The sequence below is a fragment of the Mandrillus leucophaeus genome, unplaced genomic scaffold, assembly GCF_000951045.1.
Source record: "Mandrillus leucophaeus isolate KB7577 unplaced genomic scaffold, Mleu.le_1.0 Scaffold3, whole genome shotgun sequence".
NCBI lineage: Eukaryota > Metazoa > Chordata > Mammalia > Primates > Cercopithecidae > Mandrillus > Mandrillus leucophaeus.
Window position 1 is genome coordinate 5317450 of NW_012103142.1, and position 19403 is coordinate 5336852.

At 38.0% G+C, this 19403-nt stretch overlaps 1 protein-coding gene across 1 annotated transcript in view; it reads left to right on the top strand.

The window, feature by feature from the left end:
- Nucleotides 1-19403, top strand: part of ZFAND3 (zinc finger, AN1-type domain 3) — a 260066-nt gene that overhangs the window by 26544 nt on the left and 214119 nt on the right. Inside the window, exon 2 of the mRNA XM_011986626.1 lies at nt 3186-3226. Coding sequence (XP_011842016.1) covers nt 3186-3226 — 41 coding nt within the window. The remainder of the gene's footprint in view (nt 1-3185; nt 3227-19403) is intronic.

A 19403-nucleotide genomic window follows, 5' to 3' on the forward strand; every position in this document is an offset into this window, starting at 1 on the left:
GAGCTCTGTTGTCTGTTCCAAGACCATGCAAGTTGATTACATACATTTTCTTAGGTAGTGAGTAGTTGTATGCCTGTGGTTAGCTTCAAGTTTCACATGTTCAACATGAGAAAGGATCAAAGTTCCCAGAAGTCTCTGCCAGTTCCTTTGGATTCAGTGTTCTTGACCCAGGTGATCCAAGCTGGCGTTGTTTAGAAGTGACCATTATCTCAATAGCCAAAATCTGGTTTATTTTAGATTTAAAACATCTCCATTTTGAGTAATAATATCAGTAGCTATATTATTTCTTTTATAACCTGATTGACAACCATGTTGCTGAAAAATTTCTATCCAGAATGTGTAATGGATGTCATTTAGGTAATATATAGGTATGGTGGGCATTTTAAATACATAGACTATCTGAAGAGAGATCAAGGGACTCTGAGAAAAATGCCATTTTGCCAATTTTTAAAAATTTTTTTTTACCATGTTTCTGAAACTCAGATGTTAAAACTGGCACACTTGTTGCCAGGTTGTTCTCTGAAGGCTTTCCATGATTCCTGCTGGACAATTGGGAGTAGCAGAGGTTATATGAGTTATATCTGGCTTTTTGTAACATTGCGTGGACAAGAGGTAGTGACCACATTAGAAGGGCACCTGCTTCTTTGGTGGGGAATTCTGGCCCCTTCAGAGAAGTTGAGTGGAGATGAGAGGGGAGGGGACAATCACAATATTCTGGCAATAGAGAATGTTCTGCAAACCACAGATGTGTGTATACTGCATCCATACTAGAGAGTCTCTTTAGGATGGAGAGGCGCCCCTAGTTCAAGTTCAATTAGTTAAAACAGGCATGTAGGATTTTCTTCATTCTCAATTCTTCGTTGTGTTGGAACTGAAATGACTGGGAATTTTAGGTTGTTTTCCATGTGCCTGGAGGGTCAGGGAGGGCAGGAGTTGTGCTTCTTCCATATGAGAAGCTTACTTTCTCAGGGAGCTGACTTGATTTCCATAGACATTCTCACAAACCACCAGAGTGCTAGTTCTGGACTGGTATATACCCCTCAGCTTCTGTATTGGGGCAGAAGCCTAAGTTTGGCATGATGAATAGAATACAGGTGTTGGAGTTAGACCAGATTAATTCACTTACTAGTTCTGTAATCTTCAGCAAGTTACATACCCTCTTGGGACTTCTGTTTCCTCAGTGGTAAAATGGGATTGAAGGTATCTGGTATTGTGCCTGCCACATTATGGGCATGTAATAAATGTTAGATGCTACCATTAACACATCTCTTTATCCACTTACTCATCTTTTTCACTTATTGATACTTAATTTTCCTCATTGCTCTTGTGTTTATATTAAGCAGGATTCTAAAGGAATATCTACTTGTTTTTTGGGAAAGAAATAATGACTCCCTTTCCCCCATCTTGTGGCAGTTAACTGTTAGGTCTTCAGTTCCAGCACATGCGCAAACAGTCAGCATCAGAGAATACTTTCTGAGGGAGGCTTTCTTTAATTGTAAAACATAGTAAAGAGGGCAAAAGAAGGTTGGCTTATTCTATTTTTAGGGGCAGTTCTGGTCAAAGGCTCAAATATTGGAAATTGAATTGCTGAGGAATGAGGTTTTAAATAGGTCAGCTTGCCTAACATAGAGCATTCCAGGAGGTCTTTGGAAGGGAGAGCTATAAGAATGAGTCCTCTTTAGATAGGATCAGGAAGGGAAACAGCAGTCAGATGAATGTAACAGAAAAGTCATTATTATTATTATTTTTTGGAGACAGAGTTTTGCTCTGTCGCCCAGGCTGGAGTGCAGTGGTGTGATCTCGGCTCACTGCAACCTCTGCGTCCTTAGTTCAAGTGATTCTCGTGTCTCAGCCTCCCAAGTAGCTGGGGCTACAGACATGTGCTACCTCTCCCAGCTGATTTTTTCTATCTTTAGTAGAGATGGGGTTTTGTCATGTTGCCCAGGCTGGTCTTGAACTCCTGAGCTCAGGCATTCCGCTCACCCCTCGGCCTCCTGTAGTGTTAGGATAACAGGTGTGAGCCACTGCGCCTGGCCAGAAAAGTCATTTATTGATTGCCCACCATGTAATCCCTGGGGTGCTATGCTGCCAGGTGCTGTGTTGTGAACAAAGGATGTTGGGTTGGCCTTTGGAGTTTGCTTACACCCAAGGTCAGATATTTTTCTATAGTTCCTAGCTTTGTGACCTAGAACAGGCTGCCCACCTATGTAATGGGGATGAGACTGTATGTCTTTGATTTTTAAGATCGGCCCCCCCGCCCCAAGTTGAATAATACCTTGGCAGAGGAGGGGGTAACATAGTGTTCCATTATTGGAACACTAAGCATGTGGGAATTATTTATATCCTGCTCAAGGTCATTGCCCTGGTCTCATTGCAAAAATTCAAAAAATTCCAACCTCTGGCATAAACAGGTTAAATTATTCATTGCTTGTAAACAATTCTAAGGTATTTCCTTGTTACAGAAATGCTAATGTGATTTTTTTAAAAAGTACATTTTAGAAGCAAAACAATATGGTAATACCCATCTTAGTGATGTTGGGATGATTAATAAGATAATGTATGTGAAATGCCCATCCAAGTTAGTATTCAGTGAATTGTAGCTATTATTAATGGATGAAAGGACATGAAAAATAATTTGGAGTATCTGAAGAGAGAATTTTAAACAAGAAGGTCATAATGTGACTAGGATCTGAAATAGGGAAGATTAAAGTTCAACTAATGTTATAGAGATAAATGACTGTGTGTATGAGGAGAAAGTTTTACCCGTTTTCAAAGTCTTTGTTGTTTATAGTGATAACTTCTATATTTTTCAGTATGAAAAGAGGGCATGTGGTAATCATGTGGTTTAAATTGACTCCCATACCATCTTCTGGGCATTTTAGAATGTTTCTGAACTTGTTGCTATATAAGCTGCTAACATACACAATAAATAAAAGCAAGCATTGGCTAACTTACAGGTAAAAAATAAAAATAAAAAACAAGTGTTTATATTTTTGTTTTTTTATTTTTATTTTGTTGAGGGGGGAGTGGTGGCTAGCTAGGGACTTGTTATTAATTTATCAGTTTATTAGTTCAGTTGCCTGGCCAGAAAGTTCTTTGCCTACATTTCGGACATCTTATGTTTTGATTAGAGTGATATGGAGTTTTTAGCTCTTCTTTCTTTCTTTTCTTTTTGTTTGCCCCAGGTCCAGCAAGACTATGAATCTCTGTTCCAAATGCTTTGCTGGTAAGTGCAGAAAAAGGGTTTTTACATTTACTTTCATTTTTCTTTCTTTTTTTTTTCGGTTGTTTTTAAGACTAAATCATTTGACCCTCCCTTGGATTTATGCATGGGGTTTTGTTTTCTTAGCTTGTGTGAGAAAGCAGTTTCACCTTACCAAGGTGCTTCATATATTTGCCTAGGACGGTTGAAACAGTCTTCCTTGAATGAAATCCTATCTCCTGTGTACTTGCACCAAACAAACTTTCCTTGGTTTACTGTTGTTGGTGTACAGTAGAACTGTAAAAAATACGTGTATTTTAATAGGGTAGTAGATACTCATTGCTCATCTTGATTTGAATGATTAATGGTTAATGTTGCTTAATCAATGAGAATATAACAGAATATTTTCATGTTGGAGTCAGGAAGAGAATCATGCTGAGTTAGCCCCTCATCAAATCCATCATAGAGGCCGCCATGGTGGCTCACACCTATAATCCCAGCACTTTGGGAGGTAGAGACAGGAGGATTGCTTGAGGCCAGGAGTTTGAGACCAGCCTGGGCAACATGGTGAGACCCCGTCTCTATAAAAACAAAAAAACTCCTGCAGATCCCTCATTGAAATCACCTCGGGTAAGTCATGTAATCTCTTTGGACCTTGGATTCATCATTATAAAATGAAGGACTTGGGCTTGACATGTGCCAAGGTCCTTTTCTAGCCCCAGAGTGGTAATTGGTTAACTTCTAGAATTATGACTCCTTCACAAAGTTGAAACTTTTAGGTGTTTTTTTGTTTTTACTTTTTTAAAAAAGAACTTTATATCTAGCGATCCTATATAAATAAGTCTTTACTAATTAGGGTATGTTTAACTTTCCTTCTTCATTTTGTCAAAGATAAAGCTGCATACTAGCTAAAGTTCTAAGGACAGATTTTAGTCAGTAATACACTTTTGCAATAGGGAAGAGGGTCCAGTATGAAATGAAGTCAATGTCGATTTGCAGAGATGACTGGGAGTTTTAAAGGGAGAATGGCAGGGGACTTGGGGTGGATAAACAGGGGATCTGTAGAGTCAAGGAAGTGAAAAACTTAAAAAGATTGGTAAAATATGGTGATTAGGCCAGCTGTGCCTGTTAGCTGCCACTGTGACTGGGGAATAGATACCCTATTTTTCCTGATGGTTACATTTTAAAGGAATGGCTTTAAAAGACACTCCTGAGTTGTAGGAGTACGGTTCAAAGGGACAGAGGAAGGATTCACAGTTACAAACCCCTTTTAGTAAATGATCTAAGAGGATGGTTAGGGCCTATCTTCAGATGCTGGCTAGAACAAACAGTAGATTCTTTGGCAGCCTTGAGCTTTGAGAGGCAGACACTTTAAGGGAGGATAGGGTCATCCTAGGGAGGTAACCTTGAGCTGTTAGAAATGTTAGTGTTTAAAATTAGCCGGACATGTGGCGCGCACCTGTAGTCCCAGCTACTCGGGAGGCTGAGGCAGGAGAATTGCTTGAACCCGGGAGGCAGAGGTGCAGTGAGCCGAGATCGCGCCACTGCATTCCATCCTGGCAACAGAGCGAGACTCTGTCTCAAATTTAAAAAAAAAAAAAAAGAAAAAGAAATGTTAGTGTTTAAGTCTTTTAATGTGAAAGGAGTGGGTGGACCAAATCATTTGTTTTGAGAGTCCGTAGTTTTTAAAGGTCCAGGTTGAGGCCTGGTCCAGAAGAGGGCTCAGAGGAGCCTGGCTAGATTTTTATTAAAGATATTTTTGTTGTTGTTGTTAATTTTAATCTATTCATTATGCTATTTGGGCAAGGAAGTAATCATGGTGTAAGCTTTAGACCTTTACATTTGGGCCTAAACTAGGGGATAGGTGGGAAAGACTTGGGAGAATTGGGGAAGCTGACGGCTCTTACGTGTTCAAAATTTGGAATTTGTCAGATATTTAAGTTTTTAAAAGAAAAGAAATACTGGTGGATTTTTATTCAGCTTTTAACAGTATTTGTGCCATGTTAAAGGACTGTGTCGGGCTGGGCACAGTGGCTCATGCCTATAATCCCAGCACTTTGGGAGGCTGAGGTGGGTGGATCACGAGGTCTGGAGAGCGAGACCATCCTGGCCAACATGGTGAAACCCTGTCTCTACAAAAAACACAAAACTTAGCTGGGTGTGGTGGCGCATGCCTGTAATCCCAGCTACTTGGGAGGCTGAGGCAGGAGAATCGCTTGAACACAGATGGCGGAGGTTGCAGTGAGCCGAGATTGTGCCACTGCACTCCAGCCAGAGCGAGACTCCATCTCAAAAAAAAAAAAAAAGGACTGTATTCTGCTTCTTACCTTATGTATCTATAGTCATAGATATGAAGAAATGCTTCTTCACTGATGAAAAGTTAACTTTATAGTGAAGACTTTGAAAGTAGCAGTGAGACAAAATGCATACAGGTTGAGAACCCCAAATCCCAAGTCTGAAATGCTCCAAAGTGCAAATGTTCCAAAATCTGAGAAAAACAAATCCCAACACTTCTGGTCTCAAGCATTTTGAATTAGGGGTACTCAGCCTGTGTTAGATTGTATATTTGTCCCCACATGGAGACCCCATTGTAATTTAGTAAAGCATGGTTTTGGGAGAAGGCCAGAATAATAAGGCCTTTGAATAATAAGGTGGTTCACATCAGATAATCATAAGGAACTGTCTTGTGCCCCTAAATGAATACAAAGTTAAAAAAAAATTATGAAGTTAGAGTTCAGCCATGGTCCTTGTGTTTCTTTGGACTTGTTACAGTTTTACTTTCTGTGTTTATAATTATCTGTCTCTAGTGATCTTTGTCTATTTACATTTTATACAACCTTGCCACTTTTGCTTTTATAAAAATATTAGAAAGACATTTTCAAGTATCTAAAGAAAATATTTGCTTATCTCCTCTATATTTTTTACCCACACACTATTGCTTTCTCCAGTTGCATTTGCGTGGCATGACTAGTTAATATCCTGCCTGCTGAAACAATTTTAAGTTCCTTTAGAAATTCTCTCTCTCTCTCTCTCTCTCTCTCATTTAGAAGTGAAGCTTAAACTACACCCGATAGCCTACTACAGTGTTAAAATACATATTAAAAGTCAAGCATAGAGTCTGATGAGTCTAATGAATATTCCTGCCTCTTACAAAAGCAGAAATGATACTGCCTATGGTATTTTTTTTTATTTGAGTGCAAATCCAATTTATGAATTTGTGCATTTGGTTGACCAGTGTTTAATATTTAGGAATAGTTAGTACCTAATTCATGATGACCTTTTGTTCTAGCATATTGAAGGCCAGCTATCATTACAGCAGTGCTTTTCACAAAATGGTTTTGCTGACCTCCTAAATAGAAGTGTGGATGACAGAAGCATCAAAGAGGATGATCACAAGTGGGGAAGGCAGAAATTTTAAAAGAACTGACTGAAGTAACTCCTCTATTAATGTGACATCATCTCTATGCCCCACAAACCCTTAGAAATACTAGTTTTGGGAGAAGAGAGGAGTATGGTGACCAGAAGTAGCTTTATAAGGCAGTGAGTCAGAAGATATGTTTAAGGAATGGAAAGTTGTTGGAGTAGCACTGATAACAGATGCTTATCATAAGGCAAACAATACATGTTTCACAGTATACAAAATGCCACTTGGTTGATGGACTTTTAAATGTGTACATACTTAATTTTTAATAAACCATAGACATGGTATAAACATAGTTTCATTTAAGACTAACTTTTAAGAAATTTGCTATCATATGTGGTTCACATATGATGTACAAGTGTATGGTTGCATGAGATAAAGCTGGAAGATGCCACATGAAAAATTTAATTGTGGTAGTCTCAGAGTAAGAGTAATTGGGGAGCTTTAAATTTGAATTTTCTCTGTATTTTCAGATTTTAGTATTAATGTAATTGCACAAATTACAGATTTTTAAAAAGTGAAGTGAATTTATACAATCTAGAAGTGGTTTGTTTCTTTCTGGAATGAGCAAAATAAAATTAGCTGTAGTCTGCAGCATTGGAAATCTAAATGTTGACATCCAACGTGAGTGATATAACAATGCTGAGCACAGGGTGAAATCGTAGATAAACCAAAATGCTAACATCTTTCTTGAAAGTGACTTGAGTTTCATGATAGTTCCAGAAGAGGATAACAAATTCCCATTTCATACCAAGTAAATTAAAATATTTCCTTACGAACTTGCAACTTAGTGGTTGCAGTTACATACTAATCGCTTTCCTGCTTCCCATTTCCTGTTAGAATACCAGAGTAAAAGTGGTATGATTCTAGTCAGTTTTGAAAAGCGAAGAGTTGTAGGTTACAGCTGAATTTTGAGGCATTACAGTTGAGAGGTGAAGCCGGCTGGGCTTCTGGGATGGGTGGGGACTTGGAGAACTTTTCTGTCTAGCTAAAGGATTGTAAATTTACCAATCAGCACTCTGTGTCTAGCTAAAGGTTTGTAAACGCACCAATCAGCACTCTGTGTCTAGCTAATCGGGTGGGGACTTAGAGAACTTTTCTGTCTAGCTAAAGGACTGTAAACATACCAATCAGCACTCTGTGTCTAGCTAAAGGTTTGTAAAGGCACCAGTCAGTGCTGTGTCAAAATGGAATAATCAGCTGTCTGTAAAATGGAGCAATCAGCAGGATGCGGGTGGGGCCAGACAAAGGAATAAAAGTAGGCCACCCGAACCAGCAGCGGCAACCCGCTAGGGTCCCCTTTCACCTGTGGAAGCTTTGTTCTTTGGCTCTTTGCAATAAATCTTGCTGCTGCTCACTCTTTGGGTCTGCGCCACCTTCGTGAGCTGTAACACTCACCACCAAGGTTTGCAGCTTCACTCCTGAGGCCAGCGAGACCAGGAACCCACTGGGAGGTAGGAACAGCTCCGGTTGGGAGGAACGAACAACTCCAGACCCGCCGCCTTAAGAGCTGTAACACTCACTGTGAAGGTCTGCAGCTTCACTCCTGAAGCCAGCAAGACCACGAACCCACCAGAAGGAAGAAACTCCAAACACGTCGGAACATCAGAAGGAACACACTCCGGACGCACCATCTTTAAGAACTGTAACACTGCGAGGGTCCGTGGCTTCATTCTTGAAGTCAGTGAGACCAAGAACCCACCAATTCCGGACACACAGTAAGAGGAACAGAGTGAGTCTGACAAATTTTAAGCTCTTCTTATATATATTTCTTTTAAGAAATGTAGGAACTCCACAGATAATTTAGAAACAAATTACCAATTTTGGTATTGATAATTTTGGGGAAAAAAGCTTCTGCAGATGTAATTAAGTTAAGGATTTCCAGATCAGATAATCTGGGATAATCTGGCCAAGGACACTTATCCTTAGAAGAGACAGAAGAGGGAAAGACAGAGACTCACAGGGGAAAAGGCCATGTGGATCAATACCAAAAATTTTGCAGGATGGTGGAATTTGTAAGCTTGTCATACCTTGATTTTTCAAATTCACCTTTTCCCAAAAGAAAGCAACTGTTGGGCAGGTGCGGTGGCTCATGCCTGTAATCCTAACACTTTGGGAGGCTGAGGCGGGTAGATCATGAGGTCAGGAGATCGAGACCATCCTGGCCAACATGGTGAAACCCCCATCTCTACTAAAAATACCAAAATTAGCCAGGTGTGGTGGCACGTGCCTGTAGTTCCAGCTACTTGGGAGGCTGAGGCAGGAGAATCGCTTGAACCAGGGAGTCAGAGGTTGCAGTGAGCCAAGATGGGGCCACTGCCCTCCAGCCTAGTGACAGGGCGAGACTCCGTCTCAAAAAAAAAAAAAAAAAAAGCAAAAAAAGCAGTGTTTGAATAGAGTATTTCTGTTTTTGTAATCTTTCTGACTTGGTTGCTTTCGTATACTGTTTGATTTCTTCAAAGCCGAACACCCAAGAGGGATTTCTCAAGTGTAACACACACACATTTTGGTCATGTGTTTGTTAAAAGGGGACAGCTCAACTTACCAGGCTGTACTTAACCATTATGTGTCTGTTGGTAGGTACCTGTTGGATAGTTGGGTGTCTGACATTCAGAATATCCACAAACCCACCCAGAAGTAACAAATGTTAATGTTTTGCCTTTTTCCTTATCACATTAAAAAGGGCACTAAAATGTCACAGTTTTCTTTTATCCTATTCATCATCTTCCCGTCTCAGAGACAACTGCTCTCCTTATCCTTGTATTTATACTTTTTATTATGAATGGGCATTTATATAAATATTATGATTCTGTTTTTAAAATGTTTAAATGGTATTTTGTACTAGTCAGTCTACAACTTGTATTCTTTTAAATAATGCTTTTAGAAACTAATCATGTTGACACGTTGCTCTTGTTCATTTTAACTATAATATTCTGTTATAATTAATATCTAGATTAACCTAGAACAATCTCCGTTTATGCACTTTGTGCTAGTGAAAATGTTAATAGTACCTCTTTGTACCAAACTGGTACTCTTGTAAGTGTACCAATTTGTTTGATACATTAATTGGTCACCTTCATTATAATATGCCCTCATTTATTTATCTAGTCCCCTGTAGAGGGACATTTGTTTTCAGCGGCCATTTTTATACCACAGTTGCAATCCTGTGTTTTCTCTCTCTTCTTTTCTTCAGCACTCGCTTGACTATGTTAAAATAATGTTTCTGTAAGAAACTGTTCTTTACGGTGTAGCCTCACTCTGAAATGCGAGCAAGACTCGGGCAACAGGTCCTTAACAGATTAGCAGTGCTGGACTGTGGCAGCCTTTTCTGATCTCTTAGTCTATAGCAGTTTGATGTCTTACTAATAAGCATTCTTAAATTGTGTGGTTAATTATTATGCTAGTCAAGATATATGAAGCAGTGTGTTAAAGATGATGATGTTATGGAAATTATGTCAAAAATAATTGTTGCATTTCTAACGGGAAACAAAGTGCTCAGTGCTGTGAAATAGCTGAGAGGTGGCTTCTTTTGGGCCTCAAGTGGGAAAATTGTGACCATGTATTAGAGTATGATAGGGAAAGTGGAAGAAATTTAGTAGTTACTAGGTCTTTTAAGGTAGTGTAGTCTGTCACTTGGCTTTATTTCTTCTTACACGTTGGTCTAAAGCTGTGGTCTCTTTATGGTAAGACAGGATTATCCTTTGTGGCATAGAGAGAAAATGTTAGAATTCCTACTTGTGTTTATTTCTGTCTTGTATACATAATCTCATTGGTATCTATATTAGTTTCCTAGGGTTGCCACAACAAATTGCCATACACTTGGTGGTTTAAAACAACAGAAGTTTATTCTCTCGTAGTTCTGGAGGCCAGACGTCTGAAACCAAGGTAATGGCAGGGTTGGTTTCCTCTAGAACCTTTGAGGGAGAATTTATTCCATGCTGCTGCTTGTTTCTGGCTTGTCAGTAGTTCTTGGCATTCCTTTGCTGATAGACATATCACTCTAGTCTCTGCTTCATCCACATGGCCTTTTCCCCTGTGAGTCTCTGTCTTTCCCTCTTCTGTCTCTTCTAAGGATAAGTGTCCTTGGCCAGATTATCCCAGATTATCTGATCTGGAAATCCTTAACTTAATTACATCTGCAGAAGCTTTTTTCTCCAAAATTATCACATTCACAGATTCTGGGTGAACATATTTTGGGAGGTGGGAACAGGGACAGGGTGCATCATTCAGTCCACTACGGGAATATGTAACTACTTTTAAAACAGACATGGAAGAGATGTGCACTCACGTTTTATACTGATGGTACACCTTTATCAAAGCTTGGAGACTTCTAGTTTAGAGAACTGTTTGGGTCGGAAATGGTTGGCCTCTTTTCATGTAATTAGACAACCCTCTGTGACATGAAAAGTAGTATGAGTTAAGGCCGGGAACGGTGGCTCTTGCCTGTAATCCCAACACTTTGGGAGGCTGAGGTGGGCGGATCACAAGGTCAAGAGTTAGAGACCAGCCTGGCCAACATGGTGAAACCCCGTCTCTACTAAAAATAAAAAAATTAGCTGGGAGTGGTGGCACACGCCTGTAATCCCAGCTATTCTGGAAACTGAGGCAGGAGACTCACTTAAACCCAGGAGGCGGAGGTTGCAGTGAGCTGAGATCATGCCACTGCACTCCAGCCTGGGTGACACAGCAAGACTTTGTCTCGGGGAGTGGAGTGGGAAGTTAATTGCTAATATTCCCTATGTTTCATGTCCTCAGTAGACTAGTGCAGGCTACTGTATCAGAATGACCAGGCTTAGGTTTATGGGCTCCCGTTTAGACTTGTCAGGAATATGGGTAACTTTCAGATAGACTCAGAAAAGCAGGAGACTGTTTTGTGCTTCAGAGGCTTTGGCTCCACCAAGTTTCAGATACTTAGTGTAATTCTTGTTCTGGCTGTTTCCTTTGTGTGTGAATTAGAAGATTATGATGAGGTTGCTTTTTGACATTTTTCCTGGATATAATAACCCCCTTGTACCTAATTCTTAGTCCACAGCAGGGATGATGAGTAAAAAGATTGGACATTATTTTTGGGCCATTAATGTATGACTAAAATATCATCTTTCATGCTATAAAATTTTATACCATTTAAAAGCCTCAGTGTTTAGCTGGTTCTTGCAGTGTAAAGTAGATCTAACTATATGTTAACAGTCTTAACTATTTTTTTTTAAATTTATAAAGAAAAGAGGTTTAATAGCATAGTACTGGCATCTGCTTCTGGGGAGGTCTCTGGAAGTTTCCAGTGATGGCAGAAGGCCAAGCAAGAACTTGCATATCACGTGGCAAAAGCAGCAGCAAGAAAGAGTGACAATCTTAACTATTATCAAAGGTTGTTTTACATTTCTTAATTTACTTTTAAACTAAATATTGGGGATAGAGAAGAAAAAATACCTTAGGACTTCTGGTTTGAAGAAAAAGAAAAAGAAAAATGGTACAAAATCTTAAATGGAGAATGCCAAAAGACAGACACTTTAGTAGTGGAACAAGAATTAGTTTTTGTGAAAAAAGAAAGATATGGACAATTATATGTTTTTCTTTTTAAGGCAGTAAAATCCTGAAATGAAATAATTGCAATTTTAACTAAGATTACTGCAGCCCTTTTATATTATGATGTCCTTTAATACAGTATTATCACATTTGATCCTCACAATGTTGGTGATTTTATAACTCCATTTTACAGATAAGGAAACTTTGATTCAGATGGGTTAACTCATGTTCCCAAGATTAAATAAATTTTAAACAACTGAGATTTGATCTGTGGGCGTTTAGACTTGATCTAATCTCCACTGTTTGATGTTATTAGGAATGAAAGTAGTAGACTTAGATGGGACTGCACTGTGAAAACCAAAGCTAAATAGATTAGTTGGGATTGTACTGTGAGGATGTAACAGTAACATTGTTTTGCCTTTGTGTGTAGGAGTATTCTCTTTTCTTGTGCTCTTTTCTTTTAGCTCAGTTGTAGTTTGCTTCTAGATCCTGTCATAATTAGAGAAACAGTGCTGAAAGCTTCACAGAGTAGCTAATTTAGGAAAAGGTGTGCATGTGTGGTGAGGGGAGTGTTTTTGTCTAACACAGTTTCTGTTTTGGTGGTGAGATCTTGATTTCTTAACATCTTTCTTGTTCTTGTTCATATGACTTTTAGCTCATTAACCTTGCTCTCTGCGCTGCATAGTGAAGCACCATTTCTAATTTAGTCTCCTGTGTTTAGCTTCTCAGAAGATTTTTTTGAAAATGTTTGGAAGTATGATTTAATTGCAAGGCTGTTTGCACATTGTCAGTGTGAAAGCAAAGATGAATTTCATATTTAGACTGTGCAACCTGCAGATTTCATTTGTTAAACCTTCCAGTTGGTACTGGCGTTCTCTCATACATGTGTGCATAATAGTATGGAAAAAAACTCCTGTTTTGTTGTATCCATATTTATCAGTTTGGTTGAGTTATGGAAAAGCCTGTCCTTTGCTTTGTGTATTTGCTCATTTGGAAACCTTGTATAGTTTATAGAGACACTAGTGATTTGTTCCCCAGCCTCCCTGTGGATTTTGTTCCATATTACAATCTAATTCCACCTCCCTGTCCCATACTCCTGAGCTGTTAATTTGTACATTTCGATGCAGTTTGTTTCATCCTGTGTTTTTGTAATCCAAACTGAACGTAACGAGCTGTGTGCTTTAGGGACCTGGCTTTGCCTTGCCAATTAGAACAAAGTGGTTACTGAGTAAGAGTATGTTTTAAATAAAACATGGCACCTCTGAGTGGTGTGACACTTATTTGGGAATAAAATAGATGGTTTTAACTCTTTGACTCACAAAGAAGAGCCATTCCAAAAGATCATTCATATGTGTATACACACACACACACACACACACATATACACACACACATTTTTTTTAAAGAAGGGTAAAGTTTACCTCCATAAAATGTGGTTTTACAAGTTTCTTTAGGTAACTAAATAAATTTAAAGGTTTGTAATTAAAAATACACTTTTTTCCTTCATGAGCATTTGAGACATGTTAGCAAAATTCTCTAAAATTTCTGAATATTGAACCAATGGCTGCTGCTGAATTTTGAATTTTTTCATGTTTAGAAAGGTGAGGGTATATGAAACCAATAGGTATGTTAGCCTCTTTTTATTTTTATAATGTATCAAGCCAAGTTTTCGATTTAATGGTGACACTCCTTCCCCCAGAGATACTTAAAAATTGTAAAAATTATGAAGGTGAATGTAAGCTTCTACAATCTTGTGGGAATATTATTTTCAGATAATTGAATTTTGAGCCATCAATGACTTAAGGCTATTTGGAAGTTTAGCTGCACTTGCATCAAACATTTACAGCACAGATGTTTCTGAATAGATCTTCATAGGCTAATAGTTTACTAATTCACGTCATAGAGAGACCCTCATAAGTTACTTCTGTTATTGTATTTGCATCTACCCTAAAAATAGAGTTCTTTTTTTAGCTGATATAGCAGATAAACTCTGTAATTCATCTTTTGCATAAGGAAAACATAAAACTTACTTTGAAGAAAAAGTGGGACTGTATCAAAAACTTTGAAATAGAAACATCAAGGGGAAAGCTAGACGTAGAAAGACTTGGTGATGGGCTTAGACATTATAGCATGTATTAACCTATGCAAACGAGAGAACAAAAGGAATGCATTTCTGTAGAATAGTTCAATTAAAAAGTATGTAGCAGTATCATGTTGAAAAAAAAGTTTCTAGAAAAATGAGCTCTGTACTAGAGGAGGCCAGTTAATTGGACTAAGTGAAACTAAACATAGGCATTTCTAACATTGTACTGGTACAGGAAAGTCTTGCAAGCCCTGCTGATGGTTTGAAGAGACAGTCGTTTTAACAGTATTACTAAATACTCTGTACTTCAGATTTGAAAATTAACCTCCATATTGCTAGTACTTTAAATTGTCCAGTTTTCTGAGTAAAGATGTTAAAGTTTAAATGTGCTTCCGTCTTCTCCTTAATGCTCTTTTAACCTGTTGCTAAACTGACAGTCCAGGAGATTGAATTTTGTTTAAAAATATTTGACATCTGTAGAGAACACTGAATTTTCCAGCTTTGCATAAAGTGACAGTGTTTTCCTCAACTCATATGGCTTAGGATCCAGTAGCTGTTAATTTCCATGCGTGAAGCACAAATTAATGTCAGGAAGTCTTTCTCAAAAATTATTTTCATTCAGGTCCTAGGCTTCCAATGGCAACTGAAAGCTGGGTTATTCATTTCCCCTATACCTGTTACTCAGTGTACATCATAAGTATTTGTAAATACTAATTTTGAAGTCTAGAAGTGCGAGTCCCATTAATCATGTGATACTAGGAAATGGTGATCATAGAATATTTGAGTGGAAAGATTATTAGAGCCCTTTTCTATCCAAAACACTGGTACTTACTCCAAATGTCTACTGAATTAATGAGTTTCAAAGTAAACTGAGGTGGTGAGGGCAAAGTGGCTTATTATTTCATCTTTTATTTGCATACTTCAACCTCAGTTTCCTTTCTCCTTCCAGTGTTACTGTGCTATATTAGTAATCTTGAAGATGAGACTAGAAATAAATCTATAACAAAGTTGCAACAACCCTTTAATTTGTAGATCCTGCTTTAGGATTATATGCCTTTTTCTGTTTACTGTCTGTAATTCATTTGCTGATAGCTTGCAGGCAAACATTCATTGTTCTGTAGAGTTGGTACAGTTGTCAAATTTTTGTGTATTTGTGTGTATGTGGGTGCGTGCATATGCATACAGTTATTTAGATATGTTGATTATAATTTTTTAATTAAGTTTTTATTTAAGTATGACACTTGGATTTTATATGAGATTTTATAACATATAGCAATTAAAAGAACTAAAATGTCCAAAAACATTTTCTATATCATTAGTACCTTAAAGAAATTTCCCCAAACTCAATGAAAATCTTTATTATAGATTTTTTAAAAACCCATAGTAAAGCGTTTCATGTTCTAAGATACATACTCTGTGGAAATGGATAATTTTTATAGTGTCCCTCTGTCAAGTAGCCTGGGTTTATAAAATATCACAGAGATGAAATTCTTTTCTCAAAATCCCTACATGGCCCTGCAAGAGGAGGAGCCTAAAAAAAGAAAAGAGAAAAGAGGAAAAACTGTATGTTTCCCTTGGGTCAAAATTTGTCTTCATTGAATGGGAAAGACAAAACTAATGAATCTGTTTTTCTTTTGTGATGACTGAGGTCTTGTGTTTTGACCTACAGTGTGTATCACGTGGAAAAATGTGCCCGTTACAACTTGGGTAGCAGTTTGAGAACTTAAGTAATGACAATACCAGGTACTTAATATTTTTTCTTTTGATACCAGTGGACTGGGGGAGGTCCCCAAATGTCAGTGGGACCTCAGCTCTGATGAGTGTTCAGGCTCTTGACAGTGTCTCCAGTAGGAATTCAAGGATGAGTTGGAAAATAGTGAAATGTACTAAGATTTATTGCAAAGTGAGAAGTACATGCTCAGCAAAGGGGAGTGCGGGCGTACTCAAGACAGGATTTGGCTTCTATCTTTATGGGTGTCTTTAAGCAAGGGATGGAATATTCATGAAGATTTCTGGAAAAAGGTGAAAATTTCTCAACTTTAGTGCTACCCATTTTTACACCAGTATGGGTGCTCCTGGAACTGTCTTGGCATTGGTGGGTGTGATTTAGTATGTTAATGAGCATATAATGAGGTCCTAGGTGGGACCTGGGTCAAATCCAGTGCCACGTTGGGTCTACTTGGTCTTAGTTAGCTTGACCAACATTCTGCTTTTCAGGGTCTTCTCGGCTCCTAGCTTATATATGTATTCTAACAGTTTCCTTTTTGCTAGTCATGTGAAACTGCTGCCTGGAATTTTCTATTCTCCTTCGACCACCCTGTATTATTCCTGTCTCAGGGCTTGGGAGAAACTATATGGTATTCCGGAAAAATACCACGTGGAGGCAGATAATTTTGGACAATGGGAAATTTTGCATTGGAAGATCATTGACATAGTCTTTTTTTCAAGACAGAGTCTCCCTCTGTCTCCCAGGCTAGATTGCAGTGGTGCAGTCTCGGCTCACTGCAACCTCTGCCTCTCCGGTCCAAACAGTTCTTCTGCCTCAGCCTCCCTGCACCACCATGCCCGGCTAATTTTTGTATTTGTAGTAGAGAGAAGGTTTTGCCATGTTGGCTAGTCTAGTATCGAACTCCTGAACGCCAGTGATCCGCCTGGGCCTCCCTAAGTGTTAGGATTATAGGCGTGAGCCACTGTGTCCGGCTGACATAGTCTTATTTTAGTTATCAGTGGTAATTTATTTTTGGACACACCATATGGTTTAATCTTTACAAAGCAAAAATGAATGTCTTGTCTAAAACACTGTTTTATATAGTTGTCATATAAAATATACAACTTTGTTTTAGCAGACTTTTTCCTTTTTTGGTGTCAATATTCTGAGCTTATGAAAAGCACAGCTCTTGCTTGAGTGCTTGTCAGACACCTGGATACCTGAGGCACTGCTGGTTACCACTTCTTGTTAAAATTTGGTCAGTGATTCTTGTTGCAGTATAAATTAAAATTCAGAGAAACAACCCCACCCTAACATCAGAGTAGTGTTTTTGGTATCTTGAAGGGCTGGTGTGGTTTGTTTAGTGGCTCCATTGAAAGGCTGCCTGGGACTTCTGTCTGAATTTTAGATGGACATAAATACATCGTGGAGGTTCAGAGTGAGGGAATAATGGGGAATGTAAAGTCATACAAGTCTGTTTTTTAAAAAGTGCAACCAAGGGAACCTTTTCAAAGTACTCTGTAAAGGTCAAGTGTCTTGTATTTCCTACCTGATCTCTGTGTGACTGAATGGAGGCTATTTCACTTCTGATTTATAAGATATTTACCGTGAGTCAAGGTTTTGTGAACATCTGACATTGTTAGCGCTTTTGTCTTTTGCATGGCTTTACCCTTAAGAAGGAAAACAGACCCCGTCTACATTTAGAGAAGCCCTTCCCTATAGGCCTTTGTTGCACAACTTAAAAGAGCAACAACCTTAGAAAAGTAATTGGATTTTTCAAAATGCAAAATTACGATTTTCCCCCCAATTCCTTCATGCACACTGTAAAGTTACCAGGATACCCTTTCCCAGTAGTTTAAAATTGTGACCTATTTTTTTTCCCCTTTTGGTGTCCTGAGGGTTCGGGGAGAGGAAAGCATTAATTTTTTACTAATTTCCCTTGAATTCACCAGTGCTTTAATTTCTCACAGCATTGTCGAAGAATTGATGTTTATGCTGTTTTGGAAACTGGCTTTTAGCAAGTGTTTTTGCTATAGCATGAATGAACCTTGATAACATTATGCTAAGTGAAATAAGCCAGTCACAAAAAGAACAAATACCGTATGATTCTGCTTACATGACAAACCTACAGTAGTCATATTCATAGAGACAAATAGAAGGGTGGTTTCCAGGGGCTAGAGGGTGGGGGAACTGGAGAGTTGTTTAATGGATAAAGAAAGTCAATTTGGGAAGATGAAAAAAAGCTGTGGAGATGGGTGTTAGTGGCAGTAGTTTGCACAACAATGTGAATGTACTTAATGCCACTGGAACTGTATGATTAAAAACGGTTAAGATGGTAAATTTTATGTTATGTGCATCTTACCCCAATTAAAGATAATGATTAAAATAGTGTTTACTTCTGAGTACAGTTTAGTTCTTTACATTTGCCAAAATCTTTGTTCAAATTTCTTTTAAAATTCTATTAACAGGAGGGGTTGAGTGTGAATATTTCATCTTGTTCTGTGACAATAAACTAGTCATCTACAGTAGAGAGCAGAAAATAAAAAATATTTCCAGAAATAAAACTGAGATTTAAAAACAACTTAATTTTTTTCCTTCTCATATTTATCTGTGTAGGTGATATCATAACAGGCATAATTTATATTATTTATATGATTAAGTTAAAAAAGTTGTAGTGGCTTTCATTTTGGGCAAGCTACTTTACCTGAAATATTAGTTTCCTCATTTGTCAAATCAGGGATTACTATACCTCCTTCCCTGGGGATAAAATTAGATGATATAGGTGAAATCTCTTTAAAGGTTTTTTATTAAAGTACTACATGTATGTAGTTTGAAAAGTCAGAATATTACATGTAACAAAATGCTCTGCCCTTTCTACTCCAGGTTTCCCCACATGCAGTAATTGAGAGGAAGTTCCCCCACATGCAGTAATGACTCTGAGTTCTGTCTGCTGTTTCTTCTAAACTTACACTTCTCCATATTTATGATTAATATACATATATTGCTGACTTTTTGATTTATCAGTTATACACTTTTTTTTTTACCTTGTTGTGATATATAAAGCCTTTGCTTTCTTATACCACCATCTCCTATTCCCCCTAACATATTTATAGTGAAATTTTGATTAAATAATTCTTCAGTATTTACTTTTTTATGGGTATATAAACATTATGACTTTGAAGTGTTTAGTATTTCCTTTCTTTTTTTCCCTTCCTAGAGGATTTTCCAGAGATCTTTCTGTTACTTCTATTTTTATTCTATTGTGCTCAAGAAACATTTTGTATGATCCTCATTCATTTATTGAGACTTGTTTTATGACAAAATATGTCTTGGAAAATGTTTTGTTTGTATTTGAAAAGAATGTGCATTCTGCTGTTGTTGAGTAGTGTGTTCTTCAAGTGTCAGGTCAGGTTGGTTGACAGTGTTCAAGTTTCCATGTCTGTTGATTTTTTGCTTGCTTGTTCTG